At 34.8% G+C, this 23,330-nt stretch overlaps 2 protein-coding genes and 1 long non-coding RNA gene across 7 annotated transcripts; 1 reads left to right on the plus strand and 2 right to left on the minus strand.

Annotated features, from left to right (window-relative positions):
• Positions 1-1,422: 1,422 nt before the first annotated feature.
• On the minus strand, positions 1,423-6,096 carry LOC128156535 (uncharacterized). The gene is made up of 4 exons (XR_008239732.1): positions 5,957-6,096; positions 3,897-4,004; positions 1,759-1,861; positions 1,423-1,612 (listed from the first exon to the last, which is right to left on the minus strand). It is a non-coding gene; the product is annotated as an uncharacterized LOC128156535 (long non-coding RNA).
• On the plus strand, positions 6,027-22,230 carry LOC128156529 (exonuclease mut-7 homolog). Of its 5 annotated transcripts, none has more exons than XM_052818694.1 (19): positions 6,027-6,159; positions 6,379-6,435; positions 6,627-7,188; positions 7,482-7,596; positions 7,769-7,822; positions 8,044-8,183; positions 9,424-9,521; positions 9,887-9,960; positions 10,589-10,785; positions 11,130-11,301; positions 11,436-11,497; positions 11,695-11,831; positions 11,952-12,061; positions 12,775-12,997; positions 14,688-14,866; positions 19,598-19,756; positions 21,134-21,187; positions 21,313-21,444; positions 21,540-22,230. In XM_052818694.1, exons 1-19 carry the CDS (start codon positions 6,027-6,029, stop codon positions 21,858-21,860), a joined length of 2,979 nt encoding a protein of 992 aa, XP_052674654.1. In that variant the 3' UTR covers positions 21,861-22,230. The 5 variants fall into 5 exon arrangements, with proteins under 5 accessions (XP_052674654.1, XP_052674656.1, XP_052674655.1 ...); XM_052818696.1 differs by having other exon boundaries at positions 21,537-21,677; XM_052818697.1 differs by lacking the exon at positions 6,027-6,159 and adding an exon at positions 6,199-6,286.
• Positions 22,059-23,324, minus strand: LOC128156533 (uncharacterized protein C1orf53-like). The gene is made up of 3 exons (XM_052818706.1): positions 22,926-23,324; positions 22,325-22,426; positions 22,059-22,194 (listed from the first exon to the last, which is right to left on the minus strand). The coding sequence occupies exons 1-3, from the start codon at positions 23,199-23,201 to the stop codon at positions 22,123-22,125; spliced, it is 450 nt and encodes a 149-aa protein (XP_052674666.1). The 5' UTR covers positions 23,202-23,324; the 3' UTR covers positions 22,059-22,122.
• Between the last annotated feature and the right edge of the window lie 6 nt (positions 23,325-23,330).

Raw genomic sequence — 23,330 nt, forward strand, 5'->3', positions numbered from 1 at the left:
GTGTCCACCGCCAAAGTTAACGGAGTACTGCCCAAAGTCCAAACTCTTGTTAAAACGGCTCAATATTTGCCGATATCGTTTGACCCAGTTTGTGACTTGTTTTTAACTGTTCCAACTACTTCTATTAATGAGGCCGGATAGTCAACAAATTAGCCATCAGACCTAATCAGAATTTTAAGATATGATAGGTTTGTCTATAAGCTATTATTTAGTGAGGAACAATTCCAAAAACTTAAAGCTGACATGAATTCATAAATACGTATATTTCCCCTTTTCTCAGACTACCGCCACATTAGTTGTCAATTTCTTTTGTTACATTCTCTCTCAATATGTCCGTACGATTATAAAACAATAAAGGTCTACATGAATAAATACAAAAAGTATTGCATAAGAATGCTGCTCGCTAGCGTTCATTTTTTTTTTTTTTACACAAAAACGCACATTTACAACCACCTGTCGGCCCCAAATCACGCATTACCTTTTATATGCCATTTTACAACATACACAACAGTGAACTAGCGAGCGAGCTTAAGGTGTATAGGACCCACCCATGTTGTGACGTATAATTGTTTATCGAAATAAACAATAAAATGAAGTCTAATTATTTAAGTAGTTTATGTCTCAATATTGTCACCTAACAGCACAGCGCAGTGGATTAGAGGGTTTTCTAATAATTAATAAGTCATGAGTTCGAATCCTGCTGGGGTTTTTACATTTTTTTACCTCTCCAGAACGCTATTTTTTGGTTAAATAGTGTAAAATTTGAAAATTCTAAACCGGTGAAAGTATTTTAATGTTAATGTACTTTAAATTTGGATATTTTCTATATTTCAATGAAGAGCTCTTCTTCTAAAGGAGATCAATAAGTCTAAAAACGGCCACAACCACCGAGCTCCTAGTAAACGCAAGGGATATATTTAGATCTATATGGAAAAAAAAATAAGGACTAACAACTAGATACAGACATAAATAACTGTTATTTATGTATCTGCTAGATATAATAATTATATTAAGGCATCTTACTCTTCCATTTTATTACATCAAGAGTTTCTCTAGAAGTGTGCCATTAAAATATGTAGACATAACATACTTCAAAACTACAAAGAAAATAACAAACGTGTGAGCATTTACTAAAACGTAATGAGTTTAATATACCTCAAGTCGAATATATAATAAGGGAAAAGTCTTGATGAATATGTAATACATAATTATGTATTACCGTATGTTATGAAAATGCCATTCATTGTGTAATAATTTCATTTTTTGATGATTTCTTATTATAATAAATCTATAAATTAATTTGTTTAAACTTGTTTATATAGTACATGTTTTGTTAAAACCTTATAGTGTTTTGTTGAAATGTGAAGATATTGCAAGAGAGCCGTCATATATCGGTATCTGATATATAAAACTACATGTATACCAAAACAAAATAAACTACTGGTAGTTGATAATATTTAATATGCATCATGCCAAAACCTTTATTACAATATTAATAAAATGTCTTCAGAAAAAGCTAGGTTAATGTTAACTGCAGCAGACAAATTGCATTACGACTTTTTTGAAACGTTGACGCCTTTTCTTTGCGACATTGTTACACTGGTGAATAAACCTACAAGGAAAATTCTGATTCGTAAACTCAATGTATAAATACATTGATAAATACAATTAATTTAAGATTATTGAAATATTAATTCAGTTCTTTGCTGTCGACTGCTGAACACATCAGAAAAATCGGGGGAAATATTGTACCATTACCTATTACTAGAAGACCAATCGCACCAATTGCAAGAGGAAATGCGACTGCAAAAACTTTGGGAGGAAAAAACATCTGCAAAATGTTTTCTTTGTCCACAAATGGCTATTATAAAGAAAAAAAGATAACATTACTTCATTAAATTCATGTAAACTTATTTTAGATATGTCTTGATAATTACAGGTCAATACAGGATATTGGTAATGCAAAAACACGTCGACAACAGAACTAAATGCAGGTTGCCTGAATGGTCTGACATCAGGAACAATTACACAAGGCCAAAAATTCCAAACCTACTCTGACCTTCAACTTAATCTTCAATAAATTTAAGTGTTCATTAACGATCCTAAGCGGAAAGTTAATCTTGATTCATAAACGGAAAGTTAATTTTTGGGAGTTGATTTTAATCAACTCTCCTATGCAGTTACTCAGACAAACCGAAAGTGAAACAGTTTTGGACCTCAGCACAAACCATTGCTGCTGACAAGACTTAGTTCTTGAAAATAATTGATAAATTCGATGTAATGTATGCTAAAGCATGGTTTTTAAGGAAACTTATTTATACATACCTTGAAAATAGTCAGATTTTAAATGGTACGAACAATTTAAATATTTTTTGTAGTCGTATGTATTCCTACGCCAGAGTTCAATATAGTCTCGTTCAACTCGACGCTCGGCTGTCTCCGTAAATCCTTGTCGGAGATTTATGGTGTCAGCTGAGCGTTTGGTTGAACGAGACTAGAGTTCAATATTGCTTGGGTCCATACAATGTTCGAGAAATATTTCTATTACTGATACATAGTTTGATTGAATTAATTTTATCTTTAAATATTATGTTAAAACATGATTCATATGGTGCCCGGGTTTCTCGACATTCTTGTCGAAAAAGTCAAAAAAATCATATTATAAAAATGTGCGTAATTCAAATTAAAAACTACATGTACTTGTCATGCAAAATAACATATCATTGATTTTAAAATAAATAAACATCGACAAAATCAACCCCCGTCAGTTCTTCAGTACTTTGATTATTCATGTTTTTTCATATTATAATTTTTAGCTCACCTGAGCTGAAACTCAAGTGAGCTTTTCTTATCACTTTTTTGTCCGGCATCTGTCCGCCCGTCTGTCTGTCTGTAAACTTTTGAAAATTTAAGACCTTCTCCAGAACCATTGGATGAAGGAGATTCAAGTTTGTTAAACAATGGACCATGCCTTTTTTCAAGGGGAGATTACTAGGAATTATCGAAAATGTGTTTGTATATTCAAATATCTTTAAAAATTAATATGGTTAGAAAAGCTGAAACTTGTGTGGAAGCATCCTCAGGTAGTGTAGATTCAAGTTTGTTCAAATCATGATTCCAGGGGGTAGAACTGGGCCACAATGGGGTGGGGCAGTTTTTTACCTTTACAAAATTTAAAAATCTTCTCAAAAACCATTCGGCCAGAAAAGCTGAAACATTTGTGGAAACATTCTCAGGTAAAGTAGATTCATGATTATTCAAATCACGATCCCTAGGGGTAGATAAGGGCGACAATGGAGGGGGTGTCATATTTTCACATAAAAATATATAGAGAAAAATCTTCTTAAAAACAATTTGGCCAGAAAAGCTTATATTTCTATGAGTCCCAGGTAGTGTAGATTCAAGTTTGTTCAAATTGTGATTTCCTGATATTACAATGGGCCATAACAGGGGGAGGGGTGTCAAATTATAAAGAGAAAATCTTCTTCTCGCGAATCAATCGGCCAACAAAACTGACTCTACAAAACCTCGGATAGTGTAGATTCAAGTTTGTCAAAATCATGATCACCAGGAGTAGGGTGGGACACATTAAGGGGTTGAGTTTTATATAAGAAATTTTTTTTAAATTATTTTCAAAAAATCAAATGCTATAATGTATGGTATTACTTACATGCGAGCATCTTGACATACATGTAATCTTTCTATACAGGATACATTTTACTACATTGTTTAGATATTTTGTATAATACTCCATACAGCTGATTTTATAATGGCTAGTGTTGCTCAGGTGAGCGACGTGGCCCATGTGTCTCTTGGTGTTTTTTTTTTAGAAACAATCGACAGAATCAATATACATGTTTTATTTTTCTCATAAAACTAACAGCACGGGGACTTACCAATACAAGTATCCATGTACAATAGTATATACCGAGCATTCCACCGCCCGCCAAGAAGGATAAGCCAATCAATCTGTCCATCGCCAGTCAAAACAAGGGGACATTACCCTGCAAAAGAGTTTTAAAGGTCTAAGTTTGCAATGAACCATGAATTAAAAATGACTTTTTAGACTACGCTGCATGGATAAAATAAAAAACATTTATTATAAAATCAGGGCCAAAATAGGCATAACACATTCAGTCTCGCACACAACCGCAGACAACGGGCCACTTTTCTTGGTTTCATTAATTTACCATTGAGAGAGCATATTTTCTGTAAGCTTTGAAGACCATGTTAAATATTTTTAAAGCATTGTTGTGGTTAATATATGCATGCATATACAATGGTAATTGGCAATATTACCTACATGCACAAAACTGTGAAGAAGCAATCAGTGGGTTGACCCATATAGTTATTCTCTTTTTGAGAAGTTGACAGGCATAGCCTATATCAAGTGGATGTAGGCTATGCATGCCTGTCCACTTCTCAAAAGATTATAGACCCATAGTCAGCAAATGTATACAAGACTGGCCGTATAAGTTTGCGATGCTGGGTATGTCATATTGTAAAGTTTGAATTACCGGGTGGCAGTAGATACATAATTTACAATGACAAAAACAAAACCGGGGAGCGGATGGAAGTTCTAATTTTAATTAGACTGAGGGTCCTTCACACATTCAGGAAAAGGTTTCACATCAACCCCAAACTATTATATCCCATAGAAATACGGGAGTTCAGCTTGCGTTCGACTTGCAAGTGACATACGAAGTTTCAAATCTGTGGTTAAAATTAACTTTTAAAACTGTCGGTATTCATAAAAGAAACAAAAGTCCATGCTGTATCTCGATTTATATCGAGATTTAATGTTGATTGAATTGAAATTATCAGTCGAATTCTTGATTGAAAAAAAAAAACCACCGGTCATTTTTTTGTCCCAGAAATTCTATATCTTTTGAATAAGAAAACGATTTTCCTTGCATAAAAAATCATTTGTATTTTCTGACAGCAGACAGTAGACCTGTATCATAATTAAATTCTGCTTTACATAAAATAACGATTGACTGTACATAATGAATGTCCCCTGTGACGCAATCTTCATCCTCCCGTCAGAAATTTATTTCAAATCAGTAGATGTATGTAAGAAATAAAGTATCTAGCTAAGCTTAATTAATGGTTAATTTTATTTCATTATGGCAAGCTCCTTCATATCTACAATGGGTCTACAATGCTTTGGCTTCAATTCGTCGTTAAGGAAGGAATCTTCTCGTTATCAAACATATTTCTTATAATAAGAAATTCATGAAATTTTGACATAGTCAAACGGATCATATTACCAAATGATTCTATCAGTTTAATCAAATTTGACCTTTTTGTTTTCGCATAAAGGTCAGGTCGAGGTTTCTGATTCAATACGTGCAAGCAAAAAAAAATATCACGAACGGAACACTTATAAAATCTTTTTATTAACATAAATTTTCAAAATATAATCTATAAAAAAAACCCCAGATTTTCGTGGATTTTAAAAAAGCAAAATTGGCTCTGTAGTTCGGCTGTTTTATTTGGCCGGTTTTAAGGGGTATCAATTATGTGACGATCCTTGGCTATATCATTTTTCATTTCAAGAATACATCTTGTGATATCTAAAAAAAAAAGTTTGAATTTTAAAATGAAAAAATCATTACGTGATACAACAAAATCCGAATTTTTGATATAAGAAAAAAAATGTGTTTATATATATTTCGAATTGGAATTAATTTCTTATATCAAAAATCATATTCTGATATCAGAATTTAAAAATAATGGCGTCTATATAAAATACGGGTACGCTATAATTAAGTCCGTAAAAATACTCATTTTTATGTAAACCACAAGACAAACGCTATGTCTTTATTTGTACTTTATTCATTAGTTGGTGAGCACATCCGCTTGTCTTGAACATCTTAAATATTTCATTTCATAATAATGAAAAGTATTTCACAGTCTAAATAAAAAGAAATAAATGAAAAGCACCAATCCGTACCCGATTTGCCCGTGTTTGGTTTTCTCTCTTACAATCCGAATGTTTATGCGGCAGGAACTATGCACGTGGGATGATTGTGCTGTTCATTTTGATGTCCACATTGATGAGAAAATATATATCAGGTGTATGCAGAATAAAAACATCCAATAAAGCTGTTCAGGTTTGCGAGGCACAGCTGAATGCAGTGAATTCTGCACTAAAAGGTAACGAAAACGTCTGGTTGGTATTTATTACCTCCATTTATAAAAGAGCGGTCTTGTAGGGGAAAATAAAAATAGAATATAGATCGAACTATAAAAAGCATAGCGTAAGCTTTATGTCAACACGAGTGTAAGTATTTCGCAATATGATAAATCCTTTATGTAATTTTAATTGATTATTTTAATATTTGTTGTGTCTTATTGGTGTTTATGATATTTCAGAAATAACGTGTGAAGATGATCAAAGAGCTTTGTTGATTTTAGAAGCGAGAAACAGAGGTACAACATGGTGGTTGATATGTCAATATGACAAAAAGATTTCAGAAAATAATATCCGTACATGTAAATCTATCAGTCTATGTAGAAGGATAGCAAAGTCTAACAATATCATTGGTTTTTACTTTATCACACACAAAAATGGGGCAAGGGGGTGTTTCAGTACAAACAAATATAGAAAACTTTATTTGTAGAAAACCACAATCTTCTAGATTCTCAATGTGATCCAAGACTCGGCTTCCAGAGATCATATACAAGTAACAGAAGACCTGGAGACAATGAGTGGAGCAGTCTGCAATTTAATAACAAACTGAAATCACACCACAAAGCAAAGAAATTTGGAGCCATGTCTGGTGAAGACAAAAGTAACTTTGATGCTGAAGCATTTAAAGAAGCCAACCCTAAAGTGTCAGTTGGATGGGCAGCATCTGCCATGAGGAGTGGAGACGAGAAAAAAATACAACTCATGAAGGCCAAATCTGATCACTTGCAGGAAATGTGGCAGGAGAGGAAAGATAAAGTGCCTGTGATGAATCAGTTCAGAGACTATTTGAAAGAAAGCGATAATCCATATTCATTTGTTGTTTTTCTGTTGAACGATTCACATGATCTTCATGTTCACAAAACCACGACCTATTCCTATGCAGTTTGTAAAGAGTTCTGTGGGTGGCTGTTTTCCTCTCAGTGCAACGTTAAAAATAAGAACCAGGTCTTGACGCCAGAAATAAAGCTTGATGCTTTAAGCGTTGCAATGAGGTAAGTTGTCACAGTTACATGTAAAATAAACATTAAAATGACATTTTTATTTCCTATGATAAAATTTATAACTTTTCATTTTTAATACATGGTTTGCATCAACTATATTTTTATACCTTTTGACTTTTACAATTATGGCTCAGGCTTTAATATATGTATCTTACATCAGAATAATATTGTACTGCATTGGTTCATTGTACACTTTGAATGAACAGATGAATTTCTTTCAATTGTTAAGTCGTATTTGGTGACTAGTAAATTTGAATTAGAAATGTTTTTATTCATTTTTGCAGATATCACACAGTGATGTTTCAACTGGTTCTTAAAATATATGAGCTCAGACACCAGGGTAACGGTTACATGTTGCCAGAAATAAAGCGATTTTTGGAGAAGAAAAAATACAACGAGGTAAGAACTAAAGTAGCTAAAAAATTTTAATAATGTGGCCTCATTTACCTGTAACGATTATGAACAAAAAATCCTTATGAATTTTCTCATGAACACCAAGGTCACCAGTATAAAGCTTTGATTAACATTTCATCTTGTGGATTAACCCAGCAATATTTCATCTGTTTTACAGTGTGCATTATTGGCCGGACATCTAGGACTGCAAGACCATTTCACTATTGATGAGGTAGGTGCTGTAAATCTAAAATTCACAAGAAAATTTTGATGTCTAGTTTCCCTAACAAAAAACCAAGAGAAAGGGAGAGTAGATTTCTTATCATATGATCTACATTTTAACTATGTTAGTATAAAGTTGTAACTCATCTTGTTTATTTTAGTTGAGATCAAAGACATGGTAAGTGTAATTTGTTGTTATAATCGTAAAGGTGCACTTGTACATGTTTCCAGATAGCAGTTCCTCTGATCCTACAGAACAAACTGAACCTGTTGGAGACCTACCTCAGGGGGAACTCTGGTCAGCAGATGTTGGTGGTGCAGTTCCTAGACCGTATGTGTGAGAAAGGGTACAACATAAACAACCTGGTCAGGTATGGGCCGCTTTGTCTCAATCTGTGTCTCTGTTTACCAAAATAATGCTGTTACGAGTCAAATGTTTGGCAATGGTAGCTACATGTACAGTACTACGTGTATGTCAATGTAGAGACACAAAATATACCACATAAGGAAAAAATCGGATCTGTTTCAGGGTTGGCAAAAAAGCGGGAAATACTCATATTTCCCAGGACAGTGGGAAATACTGGTAATTCCCGGGAATTACTGGTATTTCCCGGGAAATACTGGGAAATAAAGTACAACTACATATTATAGTACTTCATACTTAGACATTAGTCTTAATCAAATCTGTAGGGATGTAGACAATAGTACACCTTGTCAGCTTTTTGACATTTTATAAATGTTCTTTGATTTTAACAAGTTTTGACTGCCCAGTAATGCATTGGTTATCTTCTTATGAATACTCCAAACATGGTTCATTCATTGACAACATTGTTATTTTGTTTTTAAGACTAGTCAGGTATAGGTGAATCTATACAGTTTCATAAACATGATATCAAAAGTTCCATTTTCTGGTTATTTGGTGAGTGTGAAAATGGTGCAAGAAAATTGTGAAAAATAAAGTGTGACTGTGTCACTACCTCAGTATGCAACACACCTAAGAAGAAGCCAATCAGCCCCACTCATAGTATATATCTCCCCTAAACAGGAGCACAAAACTGTCAAGTGTCATTTATTATAACAACATGTGTGATTATTTAATTGTTACTTGTAACACCTACAGTAATTATAACAGTTTATTTTGTGCTTTGAATTATAAATCTGTAAAACAGAAAACTTGAAGTTCAAAAAGCTGGACTAAAATTTGTACTTTAGCAGCTATAGAAGTCTTTGGGAATAGGTGATTGGTGAATTTAAGATTCATAAACTGGCAGTGAAATGGGAAAGTAGGATAAATTGGTTTTTGATGCTTATTGTTAATATCTTTTATCATAAACATACGTTTTGCATTGAAAAAATTAAAGAAATAAAGATTATAAATGTGTATTTCCCAGTATTTTCCACATTAGCGAAAAACAGTAGTATTGACCGGGACGGGAAATACCGGTATTTACCACCGGTAATTCCCACCACTGGTATTTCCCGGCCAACCCTGATCTGTTTACCAGGTACACATCATATATATCTAAATTTATAGATTCTTTGTGTATTCCTTTTGAATTTAATAACATTGTTAGTGATCTATATAATACTGTTGTGCGTTTTGACCCTCAGCTCCATGTCTGTTCCTGATGTCAAAATGAGTCACTTGCAGAAAAAATCTATCAGCAAACTGGCCACTAGGCTGGCCAAACTGTATGAGATTCCTAATGGTAAGGATTGCCAAGACATCTGTTTGAATATTACTTACATTGTACAGTATGTGTTTGAACATGGCATACAATATATGTGTTTGGACATTGCATGCAAATTTTATGTCATGTTTACTTAAAGTAATAATTAAAATTATGACATATTTAATTAAGATTAATGACATGTTCATGCATTAGATTTACATGTAAATTATGTCTTCTAGTAACTTGTAGATTTATATTTTAATATCTGCTAATGAAATCATTTGAATAGGTTGCAACTTTGCTGGGTGATGATTTTGTAGAATACTACACAGAACATCATTTGACAAATTATAAGATTGACACCACAGATTTTACAGGTCCATTACTTCTTTCTCTTTTAGATCTTATTCCCAATATTGTGACAGCCAGAGGCCTTGGAGCATTGAGATTTCTTCTGTACAAGCGATACATTGAGGTATGTTTAAATTGTAGTGAGTAATTGTATTCTGAAGACCAATGTCTGTAGGTTTATTTTAGTAAGGATAAAGATATTGAACATTCACACTCTACTGGGTACTTGTATTACATTTTTCAGGGCTTTTTTCTGATAGAACCATTGATTTTTAGAGGTACATGTATCAGTTTCATGATAAGTTAAAATTGGGAGTGTAATTTTAAAGCCAATCTTTACTTCGGAATTACGTAATATTGTAGGCATGAAATATACCATACTATTCATGAAAGAAATTAATTCATTGAGAACTATTACATCTTTGCCAAGAAACTAATGGAAATTCAGCCATATTTATTGTTTTTAGGGATTTGTGTCGTAAGCAATAATCCATGCATTAAATTTTGCGCCACTCTGAACAGATATTTATGTAAATGTACAAGGAAACTTTTATCTCCTATGACTATTTATGATCTGACAGTATTCTGTTATTGGAGCAGTGATTTAAAAGCATTTAATTTATTGCACACACATTTCAAATCATGCAAGCTTTTAGTAACAGCTAGATTAGGTAAAACTGTAAAGTAAAGAATGATATACTGGTATGTACCGATATATTAAGTACTATTTATATGTGAATGATGTTTTGTAGAACAGCATGGCCGCTGGGAGCTGGGAGGATATGGTGGAAAATGCAGTGGGGGACAACGAGACTCTACAACTGGAGCTGGTAGAACAGCTGCAGTGTTACAACGATGCCAAGTCTGCTGCGAAGTGGGCCAACTTCTACAAGATACCGGACGAAAAATTGTCACATCCTGTCATTGAGGAGAGGAAACGGTTGGCCGAGTAAGATTCTATCCATTTTCACATTCATAACTGTGGTTATAAAAAACCAACCATTTATTTATGATAAAATAGATCTAAGATTAGACATCTTGAGTCTTGGTTTAACTAAAAGGTATTGTCCATGTAGAAAGAGAAGATTCTTGTGCTCACATTTGGAAGATTAGTTTGCTAATTGCTACAGTAATGAAAATTAGTGAAATAAAATAATCCTGCAAAGATTTCTGAAATATGAGATTTAAAATACATGTAACACAACAAGTAAATACTAAACATGCACATTTAGAACTGTTTGTTTTTTTATTAAATTAATATACATTATATTTATGTATTCGTTGTTAACCCAGGGGTCCGACCTCAGCCCCTGCTGCTGTGGGCGGGGAGGAGAGTTGGGAGGATGAGCTGATGTCTGTAGATGGAATGGATGCTTATTACTACAAACTGAATCTAGACCCTTCCAGCATTCAGCTGGTGGACACCAAGGAGAAATACCACGAGTGTATCTCCAGGCTTTCTCGGGTACCATTTTGGATGGAATTGTAAATGGAGTCAAACTGAATTGCTTATAATTGGTTAAATTTAGATGTATGCAATTTGATCACTGGGGAAACAGTTGGAAATGAATTAATTAATTCATATTTATTTACTTCCAGCCAGGTTTAACAATTGGGGTTGATTCAGAATGGAAACCATCTTTTGGAAATACTACACAAAGGTTTGAATCATTTCACCAAGTACAGTACACATATTTGCAGAATTAGTTTAGCGCAAACATGATCAAAATTTTAAGAACTGCAGGGCACATAAACATGTACATGTTGAAAAAAATGCATATGGATATTTCTTGTTCATGAATCGATCATTATTTTTGATACATGTCCATAGTATATTTTTGTCCATTTTACTTTGTAGGATAGCATTAATGCAGTTTGCTACCTCGGATCAGATATTTCTGTTGGACATGATTACATTGCACTCCCTACTTCACAAGAGTGATTGGTTCTTGCTCGCCAATGCTCTGTTTTGTAATGAGGAAATGATTAAACTAGGTCAGCAAATGAATTGACCCATCTTATTTTTGAAGATAAAACCCTGTAGATTCATGTGCATTACCTTTTAACATCTTATTTATGAGAGACCTTAGACACCTGTGTTTCCTATTTTGGTAGGGTATGGATTTGATTCTGATCTTAAGATGGTTGTGAAGACTTATCCTTTCCTGAAAGAACCACTAACACATCTAAAGAGAACAGTGGACTTGGAGAAACTAGCAGCAAAGGTACAAACATGCTCTAAAAACTCAGGTGTTCAAAATTTAGTGCTAAAAAATTTATTATTTTGCTTGTTTAAATGTACATGTATTCGAATTGAAGAGAAAGATATTTACGGTATATTATTTTCCCACTCATGTGACAGGGAAGCACCAATTTTCTTCACACAATGTTACTTAAATAAAACATGTCAATCCCACTTTTTAAAAAAGGAATTCATTTATTTTCTGTATATACTGTATTAAACTATCTTGACAGAAGTCTTGTACTACATGTATATATTCTATCTCAGAAGATATAGAATGACACATAAAGATTCACATGAATGTGTGACAGTCAATGTACCTATATATTACTGTAGAATCATCATTGTTCTTGGGGGACCAATGTTCGATGCTTTAAGGGTAACCATGCCCACGAATTTACATCCTCGTAAACGTATATACCAGCATTTGTTTAATATTTATTCAAATTATCCCGAACTTTCTACCAACGAATTAAGTCCCCATAAACCAGGAAAAATGTGGCTACCAATGAACAGTGACCGCCATGAAAAAAAATGATTCCACGGTTATACCTTTGCTTGGTCTTTTGGTTCTGTACATATTGGTGATTGACAAAGCTACTAAAAGTGGAGAATTTTAATGTCACATACGTGTAATTCAAATCCCTGACTGATAATTACTGTACATGTATACCGTTCCTGTGTTTGGTTCTGTAGGTGATTGACAAGGCCATCAATCTGATGCCAGACACAGTGGGCGACTCGGACGACGAGGGACTCGAGGACAAGGACAGCGGGGTCAACGTCAAGTTCCAGGCAGTCGAGCAGCGGGGGCTCAGTGAGCTCGTCAGACAGTGCTTCGGTAAACCCCTGAACAAAGGCGAGCAGATGTCAGACTGGGAGAGACGTCCTCTACGTAACACACAGATCCAGTATGCAGGTATGCCTCACTACTTCTAGGTATGCAGGCAGGCACGTGTTACCATAGTTAGTTTTTCCAGAGTACACTGCCACTTTATCAAGTTTTTAACCGGGTTTTCCAACAGAAAAATCCGGTTATTAAAATGGTGAAAATGGCGGGCGGGCGGCTGCCAAAAGGGTACCCTCATTGTACGGATAACTCCTCCTACAGTTTTCAAGATAGGAAGTTGTTCTTTTGCAGATCAATTGTACATATATTAGAGGTGTGCATATTGCTAGGATTTTGATTTCCGATAATTTATCGAAAAAATACCAGCTTTTGAACTTTGTCATTTTTTGGCAAAATATTGCATACAGGGAACCGTCATTGTACGGATAACTCCTCCTACAGTTCTCAAGATAGGAAGTTGTTCTTTTGCAGATCAATTGTACATATATCAGAGGTGTGCAAATTGCTAGGATTTTGATTTCCGATAATTTATGAAAAAAACACTAGCTTTTGAACTTAGTCATTTTTTGGCAAAATGTTTCATATAGGGTACCCTCATTGTACGGATAACTCCTCCTACAGTTCTCAAGATAGGAATTTGTTCTTTTGCAGATCAATTGTACATATATCAGAGGTGTGCAAATTGCTAGGATTTTGATTTCCGATAAATTATGAAAAAAATACCAGCTTTTGAACTTAGTCATTTTTTGGCAAAATATTGCACATAGGGTACCCTCATTGTACGGATAACTCCTCCTACAGTTCTCAAGATAGGAAGTTGTTCTTTTGCAGATCAATTGTACATATATCAGAGGTGTGCATATTGCTAGGATTTTGATTTCCGATAATTTATGAAAAAAACACTAGCTTTTGAACTTAGTCATTTTTTGGCAAAATGTTTCATATACTGTAGGGTACCCTCATTGTACGGATAACTCCTCCTACAGTTCTCAAGATAGGAATTTGTTCTTTTGCAGATCAATTGTATATATATCAGAGGTGTGCATATTGCTAGGATTTTAATTTCTGATAATTTATCGAAAAAAAATACCAGCTTTTGAACTTAGTCATTTTTTGGCAAAATATTGCATATAGGGTACCCTCATTGTACGGATAACTCCTCCTACAGTTCTCAAGATAGGAAGTTGTTCTTGTGCAGATCAATTGTACATATATCAGAGGTGTGCAAATTGCTAGGATTTTGATTTCTGATAAATTATGAAAAAAATACCAGCTTTTGAACTTAGTCATTTTTTGGCAAAATATTGCATATAGGGTACCCTCATTGTACGGATAACTCCTCCTACAGTTCTCAAGATAGGAAGTTGTTCTTTTGCAGATCAATTGTACATATACATGTATCAGAGGTGTGCATATTGCTAGGATTTTGATTTCCGATAATTTATGAAAAAAACACTAGCTTTTGAACTTAGTCATTTTTTGGCAAAATGTCGCATATACATGTAGGGTACTCCATTTCACTGGATAAGCGTTGACATGGATTATGGATACAGTTTACATAAAAGAAAACCCAGTTTGCTGTCACATTGACAGCTTTTCACTTGTTCAATAGATATTTAGATTAACTCCAATAGAGAATATAGTGGACGATTTTTATAGCTACATATAATTCTATTTGTTGATGCCTACATAGCTTTTTGTGGATGTTAAGTTAATAATATAAACATCAGATTCTAAGACATGTACCTTTATCAAACAGCTCTGGATGCTTTTGTCTTGCTGGAAGTATATGAAAGATTAAAAGAAACTGCTAAGAGGGAGAAGATGGAGATAGATGTGGAACCTCCAGTCACTGTGAAGTGGAGCAAGGACAGCAAGCTGGACAGGATGAAGGCCAAGGCAAAGAACTATCGGCCACCAAAGTCAACATTTACACCGGTATTTATACTGAAGATATAAAAAATATCAGCCACGAAAGTACCGTATTTTTCGGAAATTAGGTCGATACTTTTTTAGCTCACCTGAGCTGAAAGCTCAAGTGAGCTATTCTGATCACATTTTGTCTGTCGTCAGTCTGTCCGTCTGTCCGTCCGTCCGTCTGTCCGTAAACTTTTCACATTTTCAACATCTTCTCAAGAACTACTGGGCCAATTTCAACCAAACTTGGCACAAATCATCCTTAGGCAAAGGGGATTCAAAGTTGTGAAAATTAAGGGCCACACTCGTTTTTAAGGGGAGATAATTAAAAATTAATGAAAAATTTCGAGAAATTTTCAAAAATCTTCTTCTCAAGAACCAGAAAGCCAAGAAAGCTGAAACTTGTGTGGAAGCATTCTCAGGTAGTGTAGATTCAAAGTTGTGAAATTCATGACCCCTGGGGGTAGGGTGGGGCCACAATGGGGGGTCAAAGTTTTACATAGGAATATATAGAGTAAATCTTTAAAAATCTTCTTCTCAGAAACTAATCAGCCAGGAAAGCTGAAATTTGTGTGGAAGAATCCTCAGGTAGTGTAGATTCAAAGTTGTGAAATTCATGATCCCTGGGGGTAGGGTGGGGCCACAATGGGAGGTCGAAGTTTTACATAGGAATATATAGAGTAAATATTTAAAAATCTTCTTCTCAGAAACTAATCAGCCAGAAAAGCTGAAACTTGTGTGGAAGCATCCTCAGGTAGTGTAGATTCAAAGTTGTGAAAATCATGACCCCCGGGGGTAGGGTGGGGCCACAATGGGGGGTCGAAGTTTTACATAGGAATATATAGAGTAAATCTTTAAAAATCTTCTTCTCAGAAACTAATCAGCCAGGAAAGCTGAAACTTGTGTGGAAGCATCCCCAGGTAGTGTAGATTCAAAGTTGTGAATATCATGACCTCCAGGGGTAGGGTGGGGCCACAATGGGGGTTCGAAGTTTTACATAGGAATTTATATACATAAAGTAAATCTTTAAAATCTTCTTCTCAGAAACTAATTAGCCAGGAAAGCTGAAACTTATGTGGAAGCATCCTCAGGTAGTGCAGATTCAAAGTTGTGAAAATCATGATCCCTGGGGGTAGGGTGGGGGACAATGGAGGGTCAAAGTTTTACAAAGGAATATATAGAGTAAATCTTTAAAATTCTTCTTCTCAGAAACTAATCAGCCAGGAAAGCTGACACTTGTGTGGAAGTATCCTCAGGTAGTGCAGATTCAAAATTGTGAAAATCATGACCCCTGGGGGTAGGGTGGGGCCACAATGGGGGGTCGAAGTTTTACATAGGAATATATAGAGTAAATCTTTGAAAATCTTCTTCTCAGAAACCAATCAGCCAGGAAAGCTGAAACTCGTGTGGAAGCATCCTCAGGCAGTGTAGATTCAAAGTTGTGAAAATCATGATCCCTGGGGGTAGGGTGGGGCCACAATGGGGTGGTCGAAGTTTTACATAGGAATATATAGAGTAAATATTTAAAAATCTTCTTCTCAGAAACTAATCAGCCAGGAAAGCTGAAACTTGTGTGGAAGTATCATCAGGTAGTGTAGATTCAAAGTTGTGAAAATCATGATCCCTGGGGGTAGGGTGGGGCCACAATGGGGGGGGTCGAAGTTTTACATAGGAATATATAGAGTAAATATTTAAAAATATTCTCAGAAACTAATCAGCCAGGAAAGCTGAAACTTGTGTGGAAGTATCCTCAGGCAGTGTAGATTCAAAGTTGTGAAAATCATGACCCCCGGGGGTAGGGTGGGGCCACGATGGGGGGGTCGAAGTTTTACATAGGAATATATAGAGTAAATATTTATAAATCTTCTCAGAAACTAATCAGCCAGGAAAGCTGAAACTCGTGTGGAAGCATCCTTAGGCAGTGTAGATTCAAAGTTGTGAAAACATGATCCCTGGGGGTAGGGTGAGCCCACATTGGGGGGGGGGGGGCTGTTAAAGTTTTACATAGGAATATATAGAGTAAATCTTTTAAAATCTTCTTCTCAGAAACTAATCAGCCAGATGATTCTTTATAATTGTTAAGACTTTGGCTCCAGGACAATTCTTTGGCCTCACAAGAAGGTTCAGAGTTTGATGTAGCTTAATATCCCATATATAAACAATTGTAAGGGATCTTTTTGAGGACTGCAATACTCAACATGTGATATGACTATAAAATCATCATGTTAGAAAAGGGACTAATGATTATAAACATAAGAATATCCAGGTGGAAAAAATGGATTTTATTTATACAGGATCTTCATGTATTTATTGTACATTGTCCAGATTGTTTGTATTATGACTCCATTAAGCTGATTTTATCATACCTATTGTTCCTCAGGTGAGCGATGTGGCCCATGGGCCTCTTGTTTCCTGCCACGTGGACCTCGCCGTATTCATCGCTTCGCCCAATTTATGTTTTTTTTTGTTTTGGTTGGAAAATTTGATATGAAATTTTGCAAAAATTTATGCAACCCTCCAATAAAATCATGAGTGTTTACTATAATACTGCTTGAATTTCTGTGTAAAAATCGTATGGATTTTAATCAATATTCTGTAGTAATTTATCATTTAAACAAAATTAAATGTAAATAGATTTATTTTTCTTACATTTCTTACTTAGATCACTGACTGAATCATCTTTCGATCATTATTTTATGCTGTCATTCATTTTGATCGTGTGCTTACGATAAACAGGAAATCGATTTCGCGCGGTAAAGGTAAAATGAGAACCGTACAAAGGGTAATTACGGGGGGGAAATATAGTCGGGTAGAAAAAGAAAAAAAACCAATTTGTTTTCATAATAGAATACATGAACAAGTTTTTTTCTGTATATTCAACATAAAACTTTCGATGAAATTTTAGCCAGGTGTCTCTGAAATCAGTCTGGGTAACGCTTACTTTGTTTATACACAGTTGAACTCTCGGCACGTGCTACTCATGCCCGCAGGCTTCAATAAGATCAGAGGTTGACTCGTGTGTATATACACAGTAAAAAGTCACACAGAGACACAGGGTGGCATGTGCTACCGTAGTCATGCCTCCAGGCTAGGTTACTATCCCCTGGTTAACACCAGTTTGTACACATGGCAGGGAAGTAATAAAAAACGATCTTAAATTAAAACCGGCCGTACTGAATTAATTGGTTTGAAAATGTTGATGCAATTTCAGACATTTTCTTACAATGTTTTCAAGAAATACATTTTATTTCCCTTTTGTTTAAAACTGTGAAATAAGATTAAAGGCTACTATATGATAACGTTATTGGTTTAAACCATTTATTCATTAGAACTAGCGGTAATTTTTCGACCAATTCTTCAAAGTCGACCTATTTATACTTTTTTAGCTCACCTGAGCCAAAGGCTCAAGTGAGCTTTTCTGATCACAATTTGTCCGTTGTCTGTCGTTGTCGTTGTCGTTGTCGTCGTCGTCGTTAACTTTTCACATTTTCATCTTCTTCTCAAGAACCACTGGGCAGATTTCAACCAAATTTGGCACAAAGCACCACTAGGTGAAGGGGATTCAAGTTTGTTCAAATGAAGGGCCACGCCCTCTTTAAAGGGGAGATAATTGAGAATTATTGAAAATTTGTTGGTATTTTTCAAAAATCTTCTTCTCAAAAACTATTTGGCCTGAAAAGCTAACACTTGTGTTGAGGCATCCTCAGGTAGTGTAGATTCAAGTTTGTTCTAATCATGGTCCCCGGGGGTAGGGAGGGGCCACAAGAAGGGGATCAAGTTTTACATAGGAATATATAGAGAAAATCTTTAAAAATCTTCTTCTCAAAAACTATTGGGCCAGGAAAGCTCAAATTAAAATGGAAGCATCCACAGGAAGTGTAGATTCAAGTTTGTTCAAATCATGATCCCCGTGGGTAGGGTGGGGCCACAATTGGGGAATCAAGTTTTACATAGGAATATATAGAGAAAATCTTTAGAAATCTTCTTTTTAAAGACCATTTGGCCAGAAAAGCTTTAACTTGTGTAGAGGCATCCTCGGGTAGTGTAAATTCAAAATCACAGTCCCTAGTGGTAGGGCGGGGCCGTGATGGCGGTTTGAATTTTTACATATATAGAGAAAATCTTTAAAAATATTCTGGGAAAGTTTTTTGCTCCAAAACTCAGTACTTAGTGTGAAAGCACGGGTTATGCAGATATAAGTTTGATGAAACCATGATACCCTAGAGAAAAGTGGGGCAACAAAATGGGGGGGGGGTATATTAGCAAGATCTACTGTACTTAGTTGTCAAGATATTTTGATACTGTAATGCTAATTTGATCAGAATTAAGGCAATTGTTGCTCAGGTGAGCGATGTGGCCCCTGGGCCTCTTGTTTTATTTTTTGGCTAAAAACGGCCTCCTTTGCCCAATAAACCGTATCGACCTAATTTTCGAAAAATATGGTATTTATTTTGTAGGTATAAAAACTCACTAAAGTCAACATTTACATGACTATTTATACTATCAGCCACCAAAGTCAGTCATCATTTACATCAATATATATATTATCAACAGTCAAAGTCTACATTTACATCATTATATAGCAAGCAAGGCACCTTCCCATTAGTTAAGGTCACATGCCGCCTCATCCAATATTTTAATTGCCATTAAGCAGGGCAGGATATAAATACAATAAAATTCCTGTCCAGTACAAGTACATTGTATTTGAAATTTTTTGCCTTAGAGACTAATTAATTTTGTTGGGCCACTTAGAAACCAGAGACGACTGCTTACCTAGGGTCAGAGATGGAGCCTGGACAGTTTAGGGTGGTAGTGGACTCAATGCTACAGGGCCTGGGGCGGCAGCTCAGGAATTGTGGGGTGGACGTCCAAATACTGAATTATGATGAGGACCATCAGAAAGCAGTTCAGGTGGGTTTTCATTGAATTTTGAACATATTTCTTTGTTTATATATAATGAGATAAATGTTTTGGCACTGAAAAGAACAACATAAGAGTGGGGCAACTTCAAATATTAAGTATAAATTCTTAGTTCTTGTAGTTTACACTTGGTAACAAAGGCACACAAATATTTAGTCATTACCTGATTACCGTACCTTTTAGATCAAACCAATATTGATGAAATGCAGATAGTCATGAGTTTGTAAATTCCTTTAATTAAATTCTACTGCTATATTTATATCCTAAGATCAAGTCAATATTGATGTATTGTGGATAATGAGTTATCTCCCTTCAATTTTTTCCATGGGTATTTTGACAAGAGTTGATATATGATCTTGATTGTTTGAAAAGTTATGGAAACTCGAATATTCAATTTTTAAAGATATGGCTATGATGGAATGTGTACCGGTAAGTATTTTTGTAATTAGGGGTCCACGTTGCGAGCACCTTATAGTGATTGGTCTGTAGGTCCTTCCATTTGGCATTACTTTTCGGAGCATATTTTCTCTCCCCTCGGCCCAATATGGCTCATACTTCACCTACAGAGTGGCTTTGGGTAAATGGTTTACAGTGATTTTAATCCAACTTTCTGGGTCAGAGGTTTAGGTCATTGCAGACTTATGTGTAAAATTCTTGTCTGGATTATATTTTTCTCCCCTTGGCCCAATCAGTGTCCAAACTTAACCCAGAGAGCCTTTGGATAAAAAGGTATGCAACCTTGAACCATGTCTCTAGGTTAAAGATCAAGGTAATATCAGAACTCTTTTGAAAATCCTTATACAGTATTATTTACCCTTGATCCTATCTTGCTCATTTTTTTTACATAAACAATTTTTGTGTATAAAGGAAGTGCAGTAACCTTGAGCCAAATGTTTTGGTCAATGGCTTATGTATACCAGATATTTTGTACCTTAATTTCTCTCACTTTAACCCAAACTTGCTCTGACTTTACAGTTAATTTGTCTGTAAATAATGGGTATACAGTGACCTTGACATCAATCTCCTATGGTCAAAATCATAGCAGACCTCTGTTTTTAAAATACTTTTCAAGAACCTATGGGCTTTTTTCTTCTTGGTTCTACTTGTCTTATACTACACCCATATAATGTGGGTATGATTACACGCATGTTAAGATCTAAAAATAAATTTCTATATAAGTCTGCAAAAGTTACTAATTTTTTTTTCATCATGAGTTCATGACTTTTATTGAGTTAGGCCCATTTAAAATGGTCAGTGTCCCAATGGTCTAGTTTTTACGCCTAAAAGTAAATCTTATAACAAATCGAAGTTTATGTCAGATCAAAAACCTCTATCTCTTTAATGATTTGATTAATTTGATAATTTCAGGCTGCTATGCAGGAGAATAGAATTGTGTTATCATCAGGGACCCCTTATCAAACTGTAAGTTGACTGTAACATTTAATAGAAGGAAATGTACAGTGAAAGGGCAGTACTTCGAAGTCAAACTATTATAATGTATTGAACTTTAATTTCTAAGTAATGATTACTTTTATACAACTTTGCAGATTTGTTCCAAAATAGGAGCAGAGAGGTGCTATAATGTTGACAATACTTTGCCAGCTAAGGAACAGATTGTAGGTGTTCTACAACATTTTAAAGTGAAAGTAAAAAAGGAGGACATATTAAGCCGATGCCAAGTAAGTAAACCCGTCATAAACCATAACTGTACATGAATGACTTTTCTGCTAACTATTGCTACATCTGGTAATTCATTATTTATTTTGACCAGTAGGTTTGCAACAGTGACAACTTTCTACAGATACCAAGCAAGGATGTACTCAGAATGTCAGAGAAAGCAGAAAATATGAAGCGTTTGCATGGAGCTCCACCTAGGGACAGTTGGGATGAACACATGTTGACTACTTACCAGATTAATTCTAGGAACACATCTTTTGTGAAGACAGGAGTCGATATTAGGATTGACACTATACCTCAGAAAATATTTAGCATTGTGGATTCCTTCTACATTTGTGTCAAATGTGGAAAGATTTTCTGGGAGGGGCCACACATGGCTTCAGCATGTGAACAGTTTGCTCATGTATTGAACCTGTAGTCTTTAATGTTTACTGGAGCATGTGGAATTCTACATTAGTCATGTATATTACATTGGGTATTGGACAAAACATTTTAATCAGTAAATTGTTTTGATTGGTCAATGAATTTACTTTTTAGTTTACATGTACCATACTGAGAAACATTTACATGAACATGAACAGTATTTTGAATTTAAGATTCACTTATACTTTTCAGGATAGAAACAGATTACTTATTTTAATGAATTTTATTAAATGATAAACAATTATTAAACAATTTGATCAAATGTAGAAAGCAGAATTAAATTTTTTTCTTCTTTTCTCCTCAGGAACATTTTTTCTACCATATGGACACTGAAAACAGAAAAATAAAACTTGATAACATTGCAATTTTGTTGTCAATGATATCTAATGGATATATTCCTTATTTGTACTTTTAAAACCTCATTTGCAAAATCAAAAGTTAAAAAAAATTGTGATTTACATGTCTGCATTCGTTGCCACAACATTCGCCTCTCTCCAGATGGGCACGTCTTGTCATAACTTGGTAGCCGGTTTGAGGATCAACATAAAAAAGTTTTCCTGCCTGAAATTTTATTATATAGTCCTGCATTACGAGCATATATGAAAAATGTGCTTCTTTTTGGAAAATACTATTTCAAAAATTTGTGGAGGTAGCACCTAAAATTTAATAATTAGTGGCAGTAGCGATTATCAAAGGTAAAAAATAGAGGATAGCTAGAAATATCAGGGATCATTTATAAACAACATGAAGTCTTGCTGAATGGAACGAATCAGATAAAGGGGACACTTTTTGCATATTATTAATTTATAAAAGTCTTTAAGCAGATGAAAATTCAAATGACAATTTCTTTATAAAGGTGGAATGTAAAAGCAAAAAAATTACATTCAATATTTGGCTTCATCACTGTTCATTGTTCAAAGACAGACAGTGGTTCTATTTTCATTTTTAAGGATTTTTGTTCATGTATCAATTGTGAGAAATTAGAAAATAAATCTTCACACAAGATTTCATTTTTTTTTTCAAGGTTTGAGTAAGCAAAAATTTGAGAAAAAATGTGTACCTTATTTGCCGCAACATGTCTCTGATGAATTTTAAGATCTGTTTCTGATAACTTTGAATAATCAACCATAGCTTCCCAGGCCTCCATCTCACTCTGACTTTCTGTATGAATATTCCTTATGCCACCAAAGTCACAAGATGTCAAGTCAATGTCTTGTGTGCTCTTATAATGTAGAGTCTTCAGAAAAGAATATGAGACTTGCTGGTTTCTTTTGCAGAACTTGTACAAATTTGTATGCCGTGTTGCAGATTGATACCATCTTTTTAGAATTCCCATTATCTAACCGCTAGGTCCACAACAACACGAAAAATATTAAACATCTAACACTAGTGACACCTCTGCTTCTTTAAATCGAAAGTGAAACTCATTCGGAACATATCAGATTTTCTTATACTGCTTATTTAA

The sequence above is a fragment of the Crassostrea angulata genome, chromosome 7 (genome assembly GCF_025612915.1).
Source record: "Crassostrea angulata isolate pt1a10 chromosome 7, ASM2561291v2, whole genome shotgun sequence".
Taxonomy (NCBI): Eukaryota; Metazoa; Mollusca; class Bivalvia; order Ostreida; family Ostreidae; genus Magallana; species Magallana angulata.